At 39.5% G+C, this 13,221-nt stretch overlaps 1 protein-coding gene across 5 annotated transcripts in view; it reads right to left on the reverse strand.

Annotated features, from left to right (window-relative positions):
- The window catches only part of spag9a (sperm associated antigen 9a), a 75,377-nt gene extending 62,514 nt beyond the window's left edge, over positions 1-12,863 (reverse strand). For 3 of the 5 annotated variants that reach the window (XM_049467809.1, XM_049467807.1, XM_022667029.2), the window contains exon 1: positions 12,071-12,863. In XM_049467809.1, coding sequence (XP_049323766.1) covers positions 12,071-12,370 — 300 coding nt within the window. In that variant the 5' untranslated portion in view covers positions 12,371-12,863. The remainder of the gene's footprint in view (positions 1-12,070) is intronic. The other 2 variants (XM_049467810.1, XM_049467808.1) reach the window with 1 other exon arrangement.
- Positions 12,864-13,221: the final 358 nt, after the last annotated feature.

Here is a 13,221-nt window from a genome sequence, read left to right on the forward strand (position 1 = left end):
AATAAACTTTAATAAGCACTTCCAACTAGTGCTGTGCGATATGACGATAAATATCATGGGGACGATAAAAAAGTGTACAGTAATTCTACAGTAATTTCATCAATTATTCATGCAAAAATATAAAGTAGGCTACAATGAAATGTATTGGCGTGGTCACTTTGCATAAACTCGGTTTATATAAGTGAAAATAAAGTCATCTTTTGCGACACAGCGCTGCTTTACGTTATTGTTATTGTTATTAAACTCATGAGAGCTAAACAATGGAGACGCATTGTTCTTTTGAAAAAATTAGCTACTGCATCTACCTCATCTGTTTTCATTTGATACATATATATATATTGCTGCACTAAAAGGCAGTAATTCTCATTTGTAAAAAGTTGGGTTTAATGTCACTTTGAAATAAAGTTGGAAAAAAGTAAGCAATGATAATATTTTGTCATATTTTTTAAAGAATAACTGAAAACATACTTAAATGAGGTATATCATGATATATATCGTTATTGTGATATAAAAAATTCCATATCGTGATATATGATTTTTCCTATATCGCCCATCTCTACTTCCAACACATAAAAGAAATAACAACAGTGGCAATGACTTTTTTAACATATCTAAAAAAAATGATATAAAAAATTTCAGTTTAGTCATTTAAAATTTTATTATAGTTAAATGAATACAGTTATTAACAAAAATGTTAATGATAAATGATGGAAAAGACAAATTAAGATAAGCTTCTAGTCACATCTGAGGTTTAACATTTTAAACAAATGTGGAATCACTATTTGATACATGAGAGGTCACTTTCTATGTATTTGTTGTAATTGCTTATGAATGGTTTATAACCTAATTAATATTTTTTATTAATAAAACTCCTTTTTAAACTATTTATAAAACCTTTATAAAGAAGCCTTATTTTTCATAAAGTGGTACCTGTTTTTGCCTTGAGTTTCTATTGTAATGTATGCAAATTGTGAAGTAATAATGACACTATTAATTAAACTATTTTTTTATTTGAAATTCTGAAATGATTTCTTATTAAGTGTTTTTTGAGTACTACACATTCAGCGTTGAGGAAATTTGAATAGCAAAACTGTTCAAAACTCCTTTGCAGAGTCATCTGCTAAAATAATCCTGAGAAGTAGAGCAGCCAACTGGCTGCCATAAACACACACACACACATTAACACACACAGACAAACACACACACACACACACACACACACTTCTCATTCTTGATATTCAGTCTAACGTTAGACAAAGCGCGAGCAGGAAAAGCAGGCCGTAAGCTAGAGGAAGTCTGAGGAAGGCCCAAGATAGAGAGACTCCGACAGACTTATTGTTTGGCTTCAACTGTCAGCTTCCACCCACGGCCTCGGAGTGTCCGGAACGGAGGGAAGACTGGACATCCTGGCCAGCTGCCCTGAACTACTCGCTCCACTCCACAGCATTTCATCATCTCTCCCGAGGATTCCGAACCAGGGGTTTCTCCAAAACCACTGATATTACAACCACACTTCCAAAAAAAAGTGAAGATGTCGTATAATGCCTATAAGGTGTCTATTTTCTGGTCTATTTTCATAAATAAGGTGCACCTGTTTATAAGGTGCATTAAGCGACACTAGTAAAAATGCATACGTATAGTGAATATACAGTACTGTGCAAATGTTTTAGGCACCTGTAGGAATTTTAAGTAAAGAAAAAGCTTCTTATCTGTGACGTAAGTGATTATTAAGCAATTGTCCCTTAAATTTTCCCTGTTTTCCTTAAAACATCTCCAAATCTCTCCTCATCTGAGTTTAATAAAGTTATTTATAGTTCTCATCGTATCAACACCAGGTTTGGTAAATTGGGAAATTTGGTAAATCAGGTGAGCTGCTGACGGAACTGAACATAATATACACATGCTGGCTGAGGACCACTTTGTTCTACAGCTTGACTTACTTTTCTATCCTTTTGTTGCTACTATCAAGTAGTAAATACATTGTAATAATAAAATATCTCACTTTCAACATCCAATATGTGATTTATGTTTGCATAAATTCTATGTTTGTTTGTTTTTTACATGAATTGTCATTTTTTTAAACAGCATCAAACTTTTTTTTTAATTGCTATAGTAGAAATTAAACACATTAAAGCTTAATATACTAAAAAAAAGCTCATGCACAAACTCTGGGCAAGAACCTCCTCCTCTTCCTCCTCTTCCCAGCTCTAACGGACGGGGGAAGTCTCCTAGCAGAAGAACATCAATAGGAAAAACCCAGAGGCAGAGACTCCAGCATATGGGAAACTCTCAGCCCCGCCGCTCACAACAAAGGATCATGTGACGTGGAAGTAACAGAATCCCAGCGTGGCTCCCTACTGGGAAACTCTCCCAGCAGCCTCAGTCAGTCTGGAGGACAAGGCCCTGCCGGAGAGCCAGGCACAGTGAGAGTGGAGGCTGGCAGGGTGCTGCTTTCTGTGTCACTTTTAGTCCCCGTCACACGGCCTCCACTAAACTACACCAGTGCCCCCAACGCAGAACTGAAACAAGCAGACGGTTCCTGTCACTTTCCATTCACATTCACTTTCACTCATACTTACACAGGATGCACATATTCACACATGCAGGTCAAAGACTACTACTAGCAGGAAGGCCTGAGACTGTATATAAGCATCTACACAGTGGTTCCATTCCCTTCTATATAGTGCTGGCGGTATACCAGTTCATCATAACAAGCCAACCCACCAGAGTGATGGAAGCTCAGCTCTGTGGAGTCAAAGGCTCTGTCCCGCCAGGAGAGAAACGAGAACAGCACTTTATCTGAGGAGCTCCTGCTGCTGTTCCTCACTGTATGAGTATTTTTATCCAAGTAAAATAGAAAAACTACCGCAAACAGCTATTATTTACTCAGAAAGAGACCAATGAATTTACACTATCAATCCACAGCACAAAGAAAAAAATCTCCTCATCCCCTAAGCGAAGAATAATATGACTGACTAGATAGTTGTTTGACAGCTCAAATACAACTATGTAACTGAAACACAGTGGCAAGCGACGACGAGTCTTACTCTGTAGCTGATCAGTGAAAATACAGCTCTGGAAAAACAATAGGAGACCATCTAAAATGATGAGTTTCTTTGATTTTACCAAATTAAAAAAATCCGCAATATAATCAAGAGGAAGCTGGATGATAAGAAGCCATTAAACCAAGCTGAACTGCTTGAGTTTTTGCACCAGGAGAGGCATAAAGTTATCCAAAAGCAGTGTGTAAGACTGATTTAGAAACTGAAGTGCTCTCTTAATTTTTTCCAGAGCTGTATATGTTTCAATGTCCAAAATTGCCTGTCTCTACTACACTAGTGATGGTGGTAAATTAACTACCGATACCTATGATTAGCAACCTTACTGAAGCTCAGTGATTACCTGTTCAGCTGAAAAACAGCCAGCTCACCCATTTCTGTTTGCATGCTGCTGTCTACACCTGGTGTGGAAATGGGACTGGGAAAGGATGGAGGGCAGATTTGAATGCTACATCCCACATAGATTACCGCGAGATACCACACAGTTCAAATAGGAAAATACTGGCTAAAGCTCTGCTTTCAAGAAGAGCTGGCTGTGCCTGACAATAACATGTTTTCTTAATAACTGATGATACATCCTGATCATGTTATGAGTTACTGCAGGAAATATAACCCTTAATGGTCCTTTAAAGTAAAAATGAGATGGAAAATGGGCTATGGGGATAGATGTGCAGAGCTTCACATCATGATTCAAATAGTGAACAGAGAAGGTCTACCTATGCTAGCTTTACCTTTGAGAGCCATTTTTGCACTGTTTAAGCTTTATACAGTCATAGCAGCTAGATGACTAGTGAAGCTAGCGGCATGAAGAATGCTGGGTGGAGATCAAACACCAGAATCCTCAGGAAGTAGATGGATGTAAAATTGATAAGGATTCAAAGAGCTCTATCTCATGTCTACAGAGCAGCTTTAGGCGTTCCTGGAACGCTGCTTTGATCATTTCGAATAATAAATCTGCACCATTCTATGAAGAGCATGGATGTACAGATATGGGAATTGCTGGAAAGTCCACAAATAATCTATATGGACAAAAGTATTGGGACACCTGCTCATTTATTGTTCCTTTTGAAACCAAACGGTTAAAAAGAGTTTATCCTGGTTTTCTTGACTGATGATAAACTGTCCCAAAAATAATTGCGATGAACAGTATTATTGTCATTTAAAGACTAAATGACAGTATGATAACATAATAATAAAAATACATCTTTTTTAGCAATAAACTAAAATATCCTAGATAAACAACATAAGTCAATAAAATAAATGTTTTTAGACAAAATCAACATATCAGCTCATTTATGTTTATGGGATTTCCTTGCTACAAAAATGTTAATGGGCAACACTAAGCTCAGTACAAATGATTAAAGGTCTTCTTCTGCTAAAATCCACTTTTTCTTGTTCTTGTTCTATTGTAAAATACAATAGGTCACTCTGAGTTGTATATGATGCTGCATATGAAACTGTTCCTGAAGCATCACTGTCTGCAGTAGCTAGTAAATTATTCAGAAATATTCAGAAAAACGAGTCGATCAGAAAAAGGCCATGCGTCTACGTCAACTCATGAGTTCATGGCTTCGCCCACGTTGGCTCTGGACCGCCCACAGCCAGAGTTGAACCTGGGCTGCAGCAGAGCAGACACTGTCTCGTTAGCTAAAGAGCTTACAGCTAGCTCTGTTTACAGCATAGCTATCTTGTGTAAGCAACTACAGGTTTAAATTGGATCTCCGGTTGATTCCGCATTGTACCAAGACCTTAAATGTACACTAGTGAAGCACAGTTTGACAGGGTAGCACAACTCGACAGAACACTGGTCAAAGCAGGTGACGTTAACATCGGATTTTATGATATAGAGTGGACTCTGGGGCTTCGGCCTGGTGAAACTGCCTAAGCAAACACCGAATCACAAAGTCTGAGGTAAGAGTTTAGTTAGCCCTAGTTTAGCTGAAATAAATGTTATCAATACCGCGAGAAGGCAATATGCAAACATATTGCTTCTGATAGGCTATATCTTTAAGAGGCGATATGTTAGCATTTGTGAATATTCATGAGCAAGAGCTAAAATCCGGTCTTTCTTCAGAGTCCAGTAATTCAGTGATCTAAAGCAGGAAAAAAATTACACAAAATACACAAAAAAACGCTCACATGGCATTCATGTATACTAGAGACCTCAAAAGGACATTTTAATGAAAAAACAAGTTTATATATTATTGTACGACAAGTCGATATTGTATTTTTGTGACTGTATTGTATTGTTTTTTTATCCGATTTTCGATTTTAATTGATTTTTTCCCTACTAAAACTACAGATGACAAAGAGATTTTATTTATTTTGTTTTCACTTAAATTACCCTTTGTGGTTAAAGTGCAACCGTAAACAAGCAAAAAACTATTGTAAACAGAGAGAACATCCAGTAACTTTTAGAAAGCTTTCTCCTACATAGTTTAGGTACTGACACAATGCACCCTCAAACTTAAAAATTAAATAAATAAACACACCCTCAAAAAAAAATAAAATAATAAAACGCTGCCCTTTTAACTTGCAAAACAAAGCTTTTGAATAAGTGCCAGTGTTAAAAAATAAGTAAAAAAAATAAGATGATCTTTTTCCTTGATTATGCAAAAAAATATATTAACTGTGCGTGCGGAAAGGAGGGGCTAAGCTCACTCTGAACAATGGGAGCCTACAGGGTGGTGGTAATTAAAACTCAGAGAAAAACGAGAGCATTTGTTTTATTGAAACGCATCATCCTTAACTCTAAATTCGAATTAATCGATAAAAACAATTAATCACTCCGCTCTATTGTATTTATTATGACAGGCCCAGTTCCTGCCTTTACTTTGTGCTTTTACTAAAGTGTCTGTTTCCTGTATTCAGCTCACTCTGAACGTGGTCTAGATCATCAACTATAAATATCTGAAGCTGACCAGCCCTAACATCTAAACATCTAAACTCAGCTCCATTTACAGTGGACAGTGGTAAACGCCTGTTCCTCAACAGGGTGATGTGGCAGTGGTGTGCTCTGCTGTTCTGAGGGAGGTTGGGGACTCTGACACAGTAAAGACACTCAAACTGCTGAGTCACTCGAGTCAATCACACAGCAGCAGCAGACTCCCCACCCAGACCTCGGCCATGTGGCTCCCACAGGAAACGCCAGGCCACACCAGCATCAGAGACACACCGGTCAGAACAAAACCCCTAAAGAAACTTTCCTACACTGACTCACCACAACCACACTTCAGCTACAGAGAGTGCCTAAGTATCCTAATTAACAGTGGTCCACTAATCTTATCTGTAAAAATACAGTAACTGCCACATTACATCACAATACATCACACTGTATCTTATGCCTGTTTCACACTATACGATTTTGGGCCAGTTTTTCAGTCGACGACAGTTTTTCGTTGATCGCCAACAAAAACTCTGCTCAGAGGCAATCGGGGATCACTTGGCGTTTGCTCAGTCGCGTAGTGTGAACTACTGAACGCTCGCTGACCTGTTGCCGACTGATCGCCGACGAGGCGCAGACGTCCAGCAAATATTCAACATGTTTAATATCTGACTCAGTCTGCGACTGGGAGTACATACAGCCAATGGGATCACAGAAAGAGAGAACCACAGGTCTAAAATACATCTCCTGCTTTACCAAAGCCGTTTATGGAGAGTCTAACCACTTTCTGTCAAACCTGTCATATAGGGAACCAGAGAATGAGTCCTCTATTGATGGGGTGAATGGAGCTAAAAGCTAAAAGGCTATGTTTAAAGGGCTTATAACTGGAGTTCCAAATGATAGAAAATTATGTCTGCAGTACTGAAACATTTAATATAGTTCTGTGTTGAGGACACAAGCAGGGGTGGTTGATATGGCTCTAAAATAATATCCCGATATTTCAGGGTATTTTTGCAATAAGGATATACTTGGCGATATAGGAAAACAGAAAAATAATTAATTAATTTTAGGAATATAGTATAAGAGTATAACAGCATAATCATAATGTGGCAAAATAAATAATATAGCATAAAATAATAAAATGAAGCAAAAAATACTGCAGAATATTTAGTGCATGCATATAAACTGCAAACTAAAACAATTATACAATAAATACACTTAAAGCTTCACAGTAAATAATAGACTACTTTTAAGACAGAACATCTCTATTATCACGATATGGATTTTTAATATCACGATATTTCTGCGTCGTGATATATTGTATACGATATAATATTGCCCACCCCTAGACATAGGAGTACATATTTTAGTATAAAGCTGATCAGACATAAAAACTATGATATTGTTCAGTTGCTTCATATGCACTCATTCATTTTGGACTCAAAACGAGGTGCGTATTCTCTTCTATAGAGATCCTCTGGCGTGTGTTTAGTTCATTCAGGTGTTTTCTCGTGATAAAACGTGTTTCTGGAGAGCAGCCAGATGAGTCGCCGATTTCCCACGATGAGAAATCGTGTAATTTGTGACCACGTGTCGCCGATTAGTCGTGTAGCGTGAGGTCTCGCGATTACAACAACTGAAGGACTCGCGATTACAGCACAAGCAGTTGTGTAGTGTAAACAGCACAAGACTGACAACTCAACAAGTTGTGTAGTGTGAATCTGGCATAAGAGTCAGGACTTGGGTGGGTAAAGCTACCCCTGCACGAGCACAAACTCAGCTGTGACTGAGCAAAAACCTCTGGCTTAACTGTGAGGAAGTGACAGCCATACTGTGCATAATCCCAGTTCAGTGTCAGTAATGGATAAAGCTACTGAGCAGCCTCAGGCTGTCAAACAAGGGGCTTATGTTGTAAAACATGAGAAGAACAGAACAATGCACATCAACTTCTGTTCATAAATCTTTCCTAAACAACTCTGGTCCTCTCTGGCATGTTCACAGCCACAGTTCACAGTTTATGGTAACTGGCATTATTTTGCATTTAAAGTACAGGTATGAACAGCATACAATGTGTCTCTTGCTAACCCAGCTAACCCTGTCAGACGGTGGACGGTGTGGTCTTACACAAGTTTAACACCAAAGCACTTTAATGAGCCCCTGACAGCAAAGCCCTGCCAGCATTAACCAAGTCACTGCCCCTGCCGGAACATACTGTACAGAATAACCACGACTTCACTCCGTCCACTGTCCGACTTAGCTGTGCACAATAACTTACATATCACATAACAAACTAAAGGATGAAGATGATACTTATTGTAGGTGCACAAGCCAAACTTGTGCCTCTTCTTGATTTGAGATGAGGACTTCATTCAAACGAAAACTGGAAGACTGTAGGGACTAGCACTGTGTCTCATGACTTTAGCCAATTCTAAAGAACACTGTTCTTTACCATTAATGATGTTATGTAACAACAAACCCCCGAGTTCCCTCCCCTTTTCTTCCTCCTTTCTCTACTTCAATCAGGCGTGGTCCGCACTTAGCAAATCATATATAGTAAATAAATATATGGTAATATGTTTATCAGTGGCACAATATAATCTAAGAACGATAACATTATTTATCATAATAATCCTGGACCAAAATGTTTATCCAATTTATTGTGCATATAGGAATTAATATTATCCAGACAAAGATAATATTGTCTAGGACTAAACTTAGCAATATCAATAATTAATATCAATTTATATTGTGATATAAAATTATTCAATGGTGTGGTGTGATTTTTAAACACATTTCTCTAGCTTTAATATTGTTTACATGGATACTGGAATTACACAATATGGAACAAAATTAAGAAATACTCTCCCTGGCCAAAATAAAAGTCGCCAACTTGATTTAAGTAAGCAAATGATCTGGAGGTTCAGCAACAGTATGTGCTGAAAGAATGAGGTCAGCTGACTACCTGAATATACTGAATATAGACCAGGTTATTCCATCAATGGATTTTTTCTTTCCTGATGGCACGAGCATATTCCAAGATGACAATGTCAGGATTCATGGGGCTGGAATTGTGAAAGAGTGATTCAGGGAGCATGAGATCATCATTTTCACACATGGATTGTTCACCACAGAGTCCAGACCTTAACCTCATTGAGAATCTTTGGGATGTGCTGGATGGAGAAGACCTTGTGCAGTGGTCAGACTCTACCATCATCAATGCTGCTGCAAGATCTTGGTGAAAAATTAATGCAACCCTGGATTGAAATAAACCTTGTAACATTGCAGAAACTGTGTGTGACCCCTTTTTTTGGTGTCCCATTTTTTTTGGCCAGGCAGTGTAGATTGTGATATAAATTTTTTATATAAATTTTGGCAGCATGGTTTTGATGGGTAGCCCCATGAAGCTTGAAAGGCAGTAAAGGCAGTAAAGGCAAAGCACTCAGACATCAAGCGTCTCTCACTGAGTCCGACTCTCTGAAGCTCCGCACTGTGAAGACAGAATGAGGTGCAGAAGGTTTGTTTACCCCAAAGAGGTAGCAGCTGTCTGATGATACCACATTATCACTGTTTACCAGTTGATTCCCAGCCTATTGCACTGTCTAGCCCTAACAAGACATTAATGATGGTGCATCTCAACACAACAGGGAGCAAATACGAGAGGCCAATTCAACAGTGAAACATCTGAATGAGCAGAAGTGTAGAAACATGTCCTAAAGGGGAATCCATTGATTTTTTTAAACGTCTGCATTATTCAGACGCTGAAGTGTAACCAAAGTCATTCAGAGACATCTGGTGTGAATTGACCCATGAGGGGGTGACTTAAGAACGACCACACCTGTACAGGTTGTGAGGTGTTACCTTGTGAGTGAGGTTAAACAATTGCCAGTCTTAATAGGTGCAAGACGATTCAATTTTTCATTTCTGAAGTTCCACAATGTTGTGTGTGTTTCGGGAATACACCACAAAAGTTCACCCACAGCACAGTGGTAATGATTGTGACCAGTGGCTTCTGTCTGAAACTGTCCATGCGAACAGACAAGCAACTCTGTCAAAAATCATAAAAATCCATATTTAATACAGGAGACCCCACACAAATATCCCACAGATCAGTGCAACATTCTTTAGCTTTCATAGGACACAGCAAAAGTCTTGGTACACGATACCAGTTCCTGTCTCATGACATGTGGCAGGTCAGTGTTATGTGTAATGTTGGCAACATTAAATAAAACAATAAAGTGCATGAGGGCGGAGGAACAATAAATGCCCCACAACTTCAGAATGGAGTTGGAATGTACAATACTTCTAGCACCCACCGTCATGCCTCTCTCAAACTCTCATAATTTACACCACTTTGCCATCATGAGCTTGACGGCCAGTGTTCATCCTCACTCACAAGATAACACCTCACAACTTATACAGATGTGGACATTCCTAAACTGTCTCTCGAGCCTGGTCTTGCTGAACATGTCAGAAAAAAAAAATACTGATTTTTTCCAAAGTAAAAACCTTTGCATCAGGAGTGGCAAAAAGTTTTTCAAAAGCAGTGTGTAAGACTGGTGGAGGAGAATATCCCAAGATGCGTGAAAACTGTGATTAAAAACCAGGGTTACTCCACCAAATATTGATTTCTGAACTTTTAAAACTTTATGAATATAATCTTGTTTTCTTTGCATTATTTGAGGACTGAAAGCTCTGCATCTTTTTTTTATTTCAGCCATTTCTCATTTTCTGCAAATAAATGCTCTCAATGACAATATTTTTATTTGGAATTTGGGAGAAATGTTGTCTGTAGTTTATAGAATAAAACAAAAATGTTAATTTTATTCATGCATTTACCTGTAAATAGCAAAATCAGAGAAACTGATTCAGAAATTGATGTGGTCTCTTATTTTTTTGTTAAAATAGTAAATTCTTTAAATTATTATTTTTTTAAATATCAATGTTTTTGCAAAATATTGTGATATTATTGTAGAGCCATATCGCACACATATATATGCTGAATTTCTTTTGCACACCAGTAAACACTGAATTAAGCTCAGGGAGCCACACAGAGCCGGGGCTTTGTGAGAGCAGGCCTGGTCTGGAGGAGGTGGAGGCGGCGGGGGTGATGGGGGTGCTGGGGGCAGTAAGCAGCTGCAGCAACAACACAATGAGGCTGAGCTCAGGCTGCAAGTAGCATCAGTACTCAGTCAGTACTCAGTAAGTACTCAATACTCATTCAGTACTCATTACTCAGTCAGTACTTATTACTCAGCCAGTACTTAGTCAGTACTCACTACTCAAACTCAATTTATACTTTTGCGTCAAACCTAAGCCATAGCCTACATGTCATCCAGCGAGAGTGGATCATCGGTTCTGCGTCGCTCTATATTTTGAAACCATGAAGGCGGGAATGTGTGGGAGGGGACTCGAAGATCGGCAGACCAATCACAGCTGCAGCTGTCTGCATGCACGACACATAGTTACATTTCCAGTGAGGTGCACGTCAAGCTACGGCAAAGGCTACGGCATAGACGCAGAAGTATAAATTAGCCTTTAGTCAGTACTCAGTCAATACTCAGTCCGTAATCAGTATTCGGTCAGTACTCAGCGCTCAGTCAGTACTCAGTCAGTATTCAGTCAGTACTCAGTACTCACTCAGTACTCAGTCAGTACACAATACTCAGTAATCACTCAGTATCAAGTACTCAGCACTCAGTCAGTATTTAGTACTCAGTACTGAGTCAGTATTTAGCATCCAGTACTCAGTCAGTATTTAGTACTCAGTATTTAGTCAGTACTCAGTTAGAATTTAGACAGTACTCAGTACTCAGTCAGTATTCAGTACCCAGTGCTCAGTACTCAGTCAGTATTTAGTACTCAGTGTTTAGTCAGTACTTAGTTAGTATTTAGACAGTACTCAGTACTCAGTCAGTATTCAATACTCAGTCCTCAGTCAGTATTTAGTACTCAGTATTTAGTCAGGACTCAGTTAGTATTTAGACAGTACTCAGTGCTCAGTCAGTATTCAGTACTCAGTGCTCAGTACTCAGTCAGTATTTAGTACTCAGTACTCGGTAGTTAGGTAGCTAAGGGAGGATGCTTCTGGGCTGTTATAGTTAACTATAGCCCGGCCTGCTCCGCTCACCTCCTCCGCGTGTTTCCTCAGCGCTTTCTCCCGCTCGTACTGCGTGATGAGCTGCTCGTTGTCCTCCTTCAGCAGCTCCAGCTCCACTTCGTGCTCCTGGTTCTCCGCGAACACCGAGTCCAGGTTCTCCAGCACGGCCACTACCAACGGCATCAGCTCCTTCACCACGTCCTCGTCGTACTTGCCGATGAGGCGCTCGAACTCGCGGTAGATGGAGCTGGCCAGGCCCGACACCCGCTCGGACATCATAGCCGCCGTGCCCGTGTCGTCCTGGTACACCACGCCGTCCTCCAGCTCCATTTTCCCGGCTTGCCTCGAGTCCCTTCGCCGCTACTGACGTGCCCTAGATTCGAAGCTCCGGGCGGGCGCAGTTAAACTCCTTCTAAAACGCCGAGAACGGCTCAAAACGGGCGGATACTGAAAGGGAAAGAGCCTGGTCTTACTTTTCCGTCCCCAGGCTTGCCTGTTTTCCCCGATTTCCCCCGTCTTTCTGCGTTCTTTCTCCGTGTTTTCCTCCGCCGTCTCCCTCTCTCTCCTCACAACGGCCGAGCTGTTGACCAGAACCAGGGAGCTGGTGACGTCACGCCCTCCTCACTATACAACACAGCACGGCGTTCACCATTCAAATGAACAGCATTGTTTGTCTCCCTGTTTCTTTATGGCTGTTTTTAGCCTCCAGACCGTGTCTAGCTTAAATTTAGCCTCTCCAGAAGACTCTTACCGGTTTAGCGGTGCTGGAGAGCTCGGTCTACGTGTCACATACAGTAGAAGCTAACCATCCATCCCTCAGCTGACTGAGTATCAGAGAGAAGTCCCGTTTTTTAAAGGAATATCACAACCATAAATAGGCCTAGCTGTTGAAGCAGCTTTGCAAACTGATTTAAATTAAATTAGTCATGCAAATTGTTTAAAATCATAACATCTTACAAACCCAAAGTAACAGAACTTTGAGAATTTGTTTAATTTAATTCTAAAACAATTGTTCCAGCTGTACAATTACACATTGTAACAGTTTTGAAAATCACTGTTACAGGTAGAGGTTGGCGATATGTCCTTAAAATAATATCACGATATTTCATGGTATTTTTGCGATAACAATACTTTTGTTATTGATATGACAAAACATTTAATTAAATAAAAATACGTCAAAA

Source organism: Astyanax mexicanus, chromosome 19 (assembly GCF_023375975.1).
Source record: "Astyanax mexicanus isolate ESR-SI-001 chromosome 19, AstMex3_surface, whole genome shotgun sequence".
Taxonomy (NCBI): domain Eukaryota; kingdom Metazoa; phylum Chordata; class Actinopteri; order Characiformes; family Acestrorhamphidae; genus Astyanax; species Astyanax mexicanus.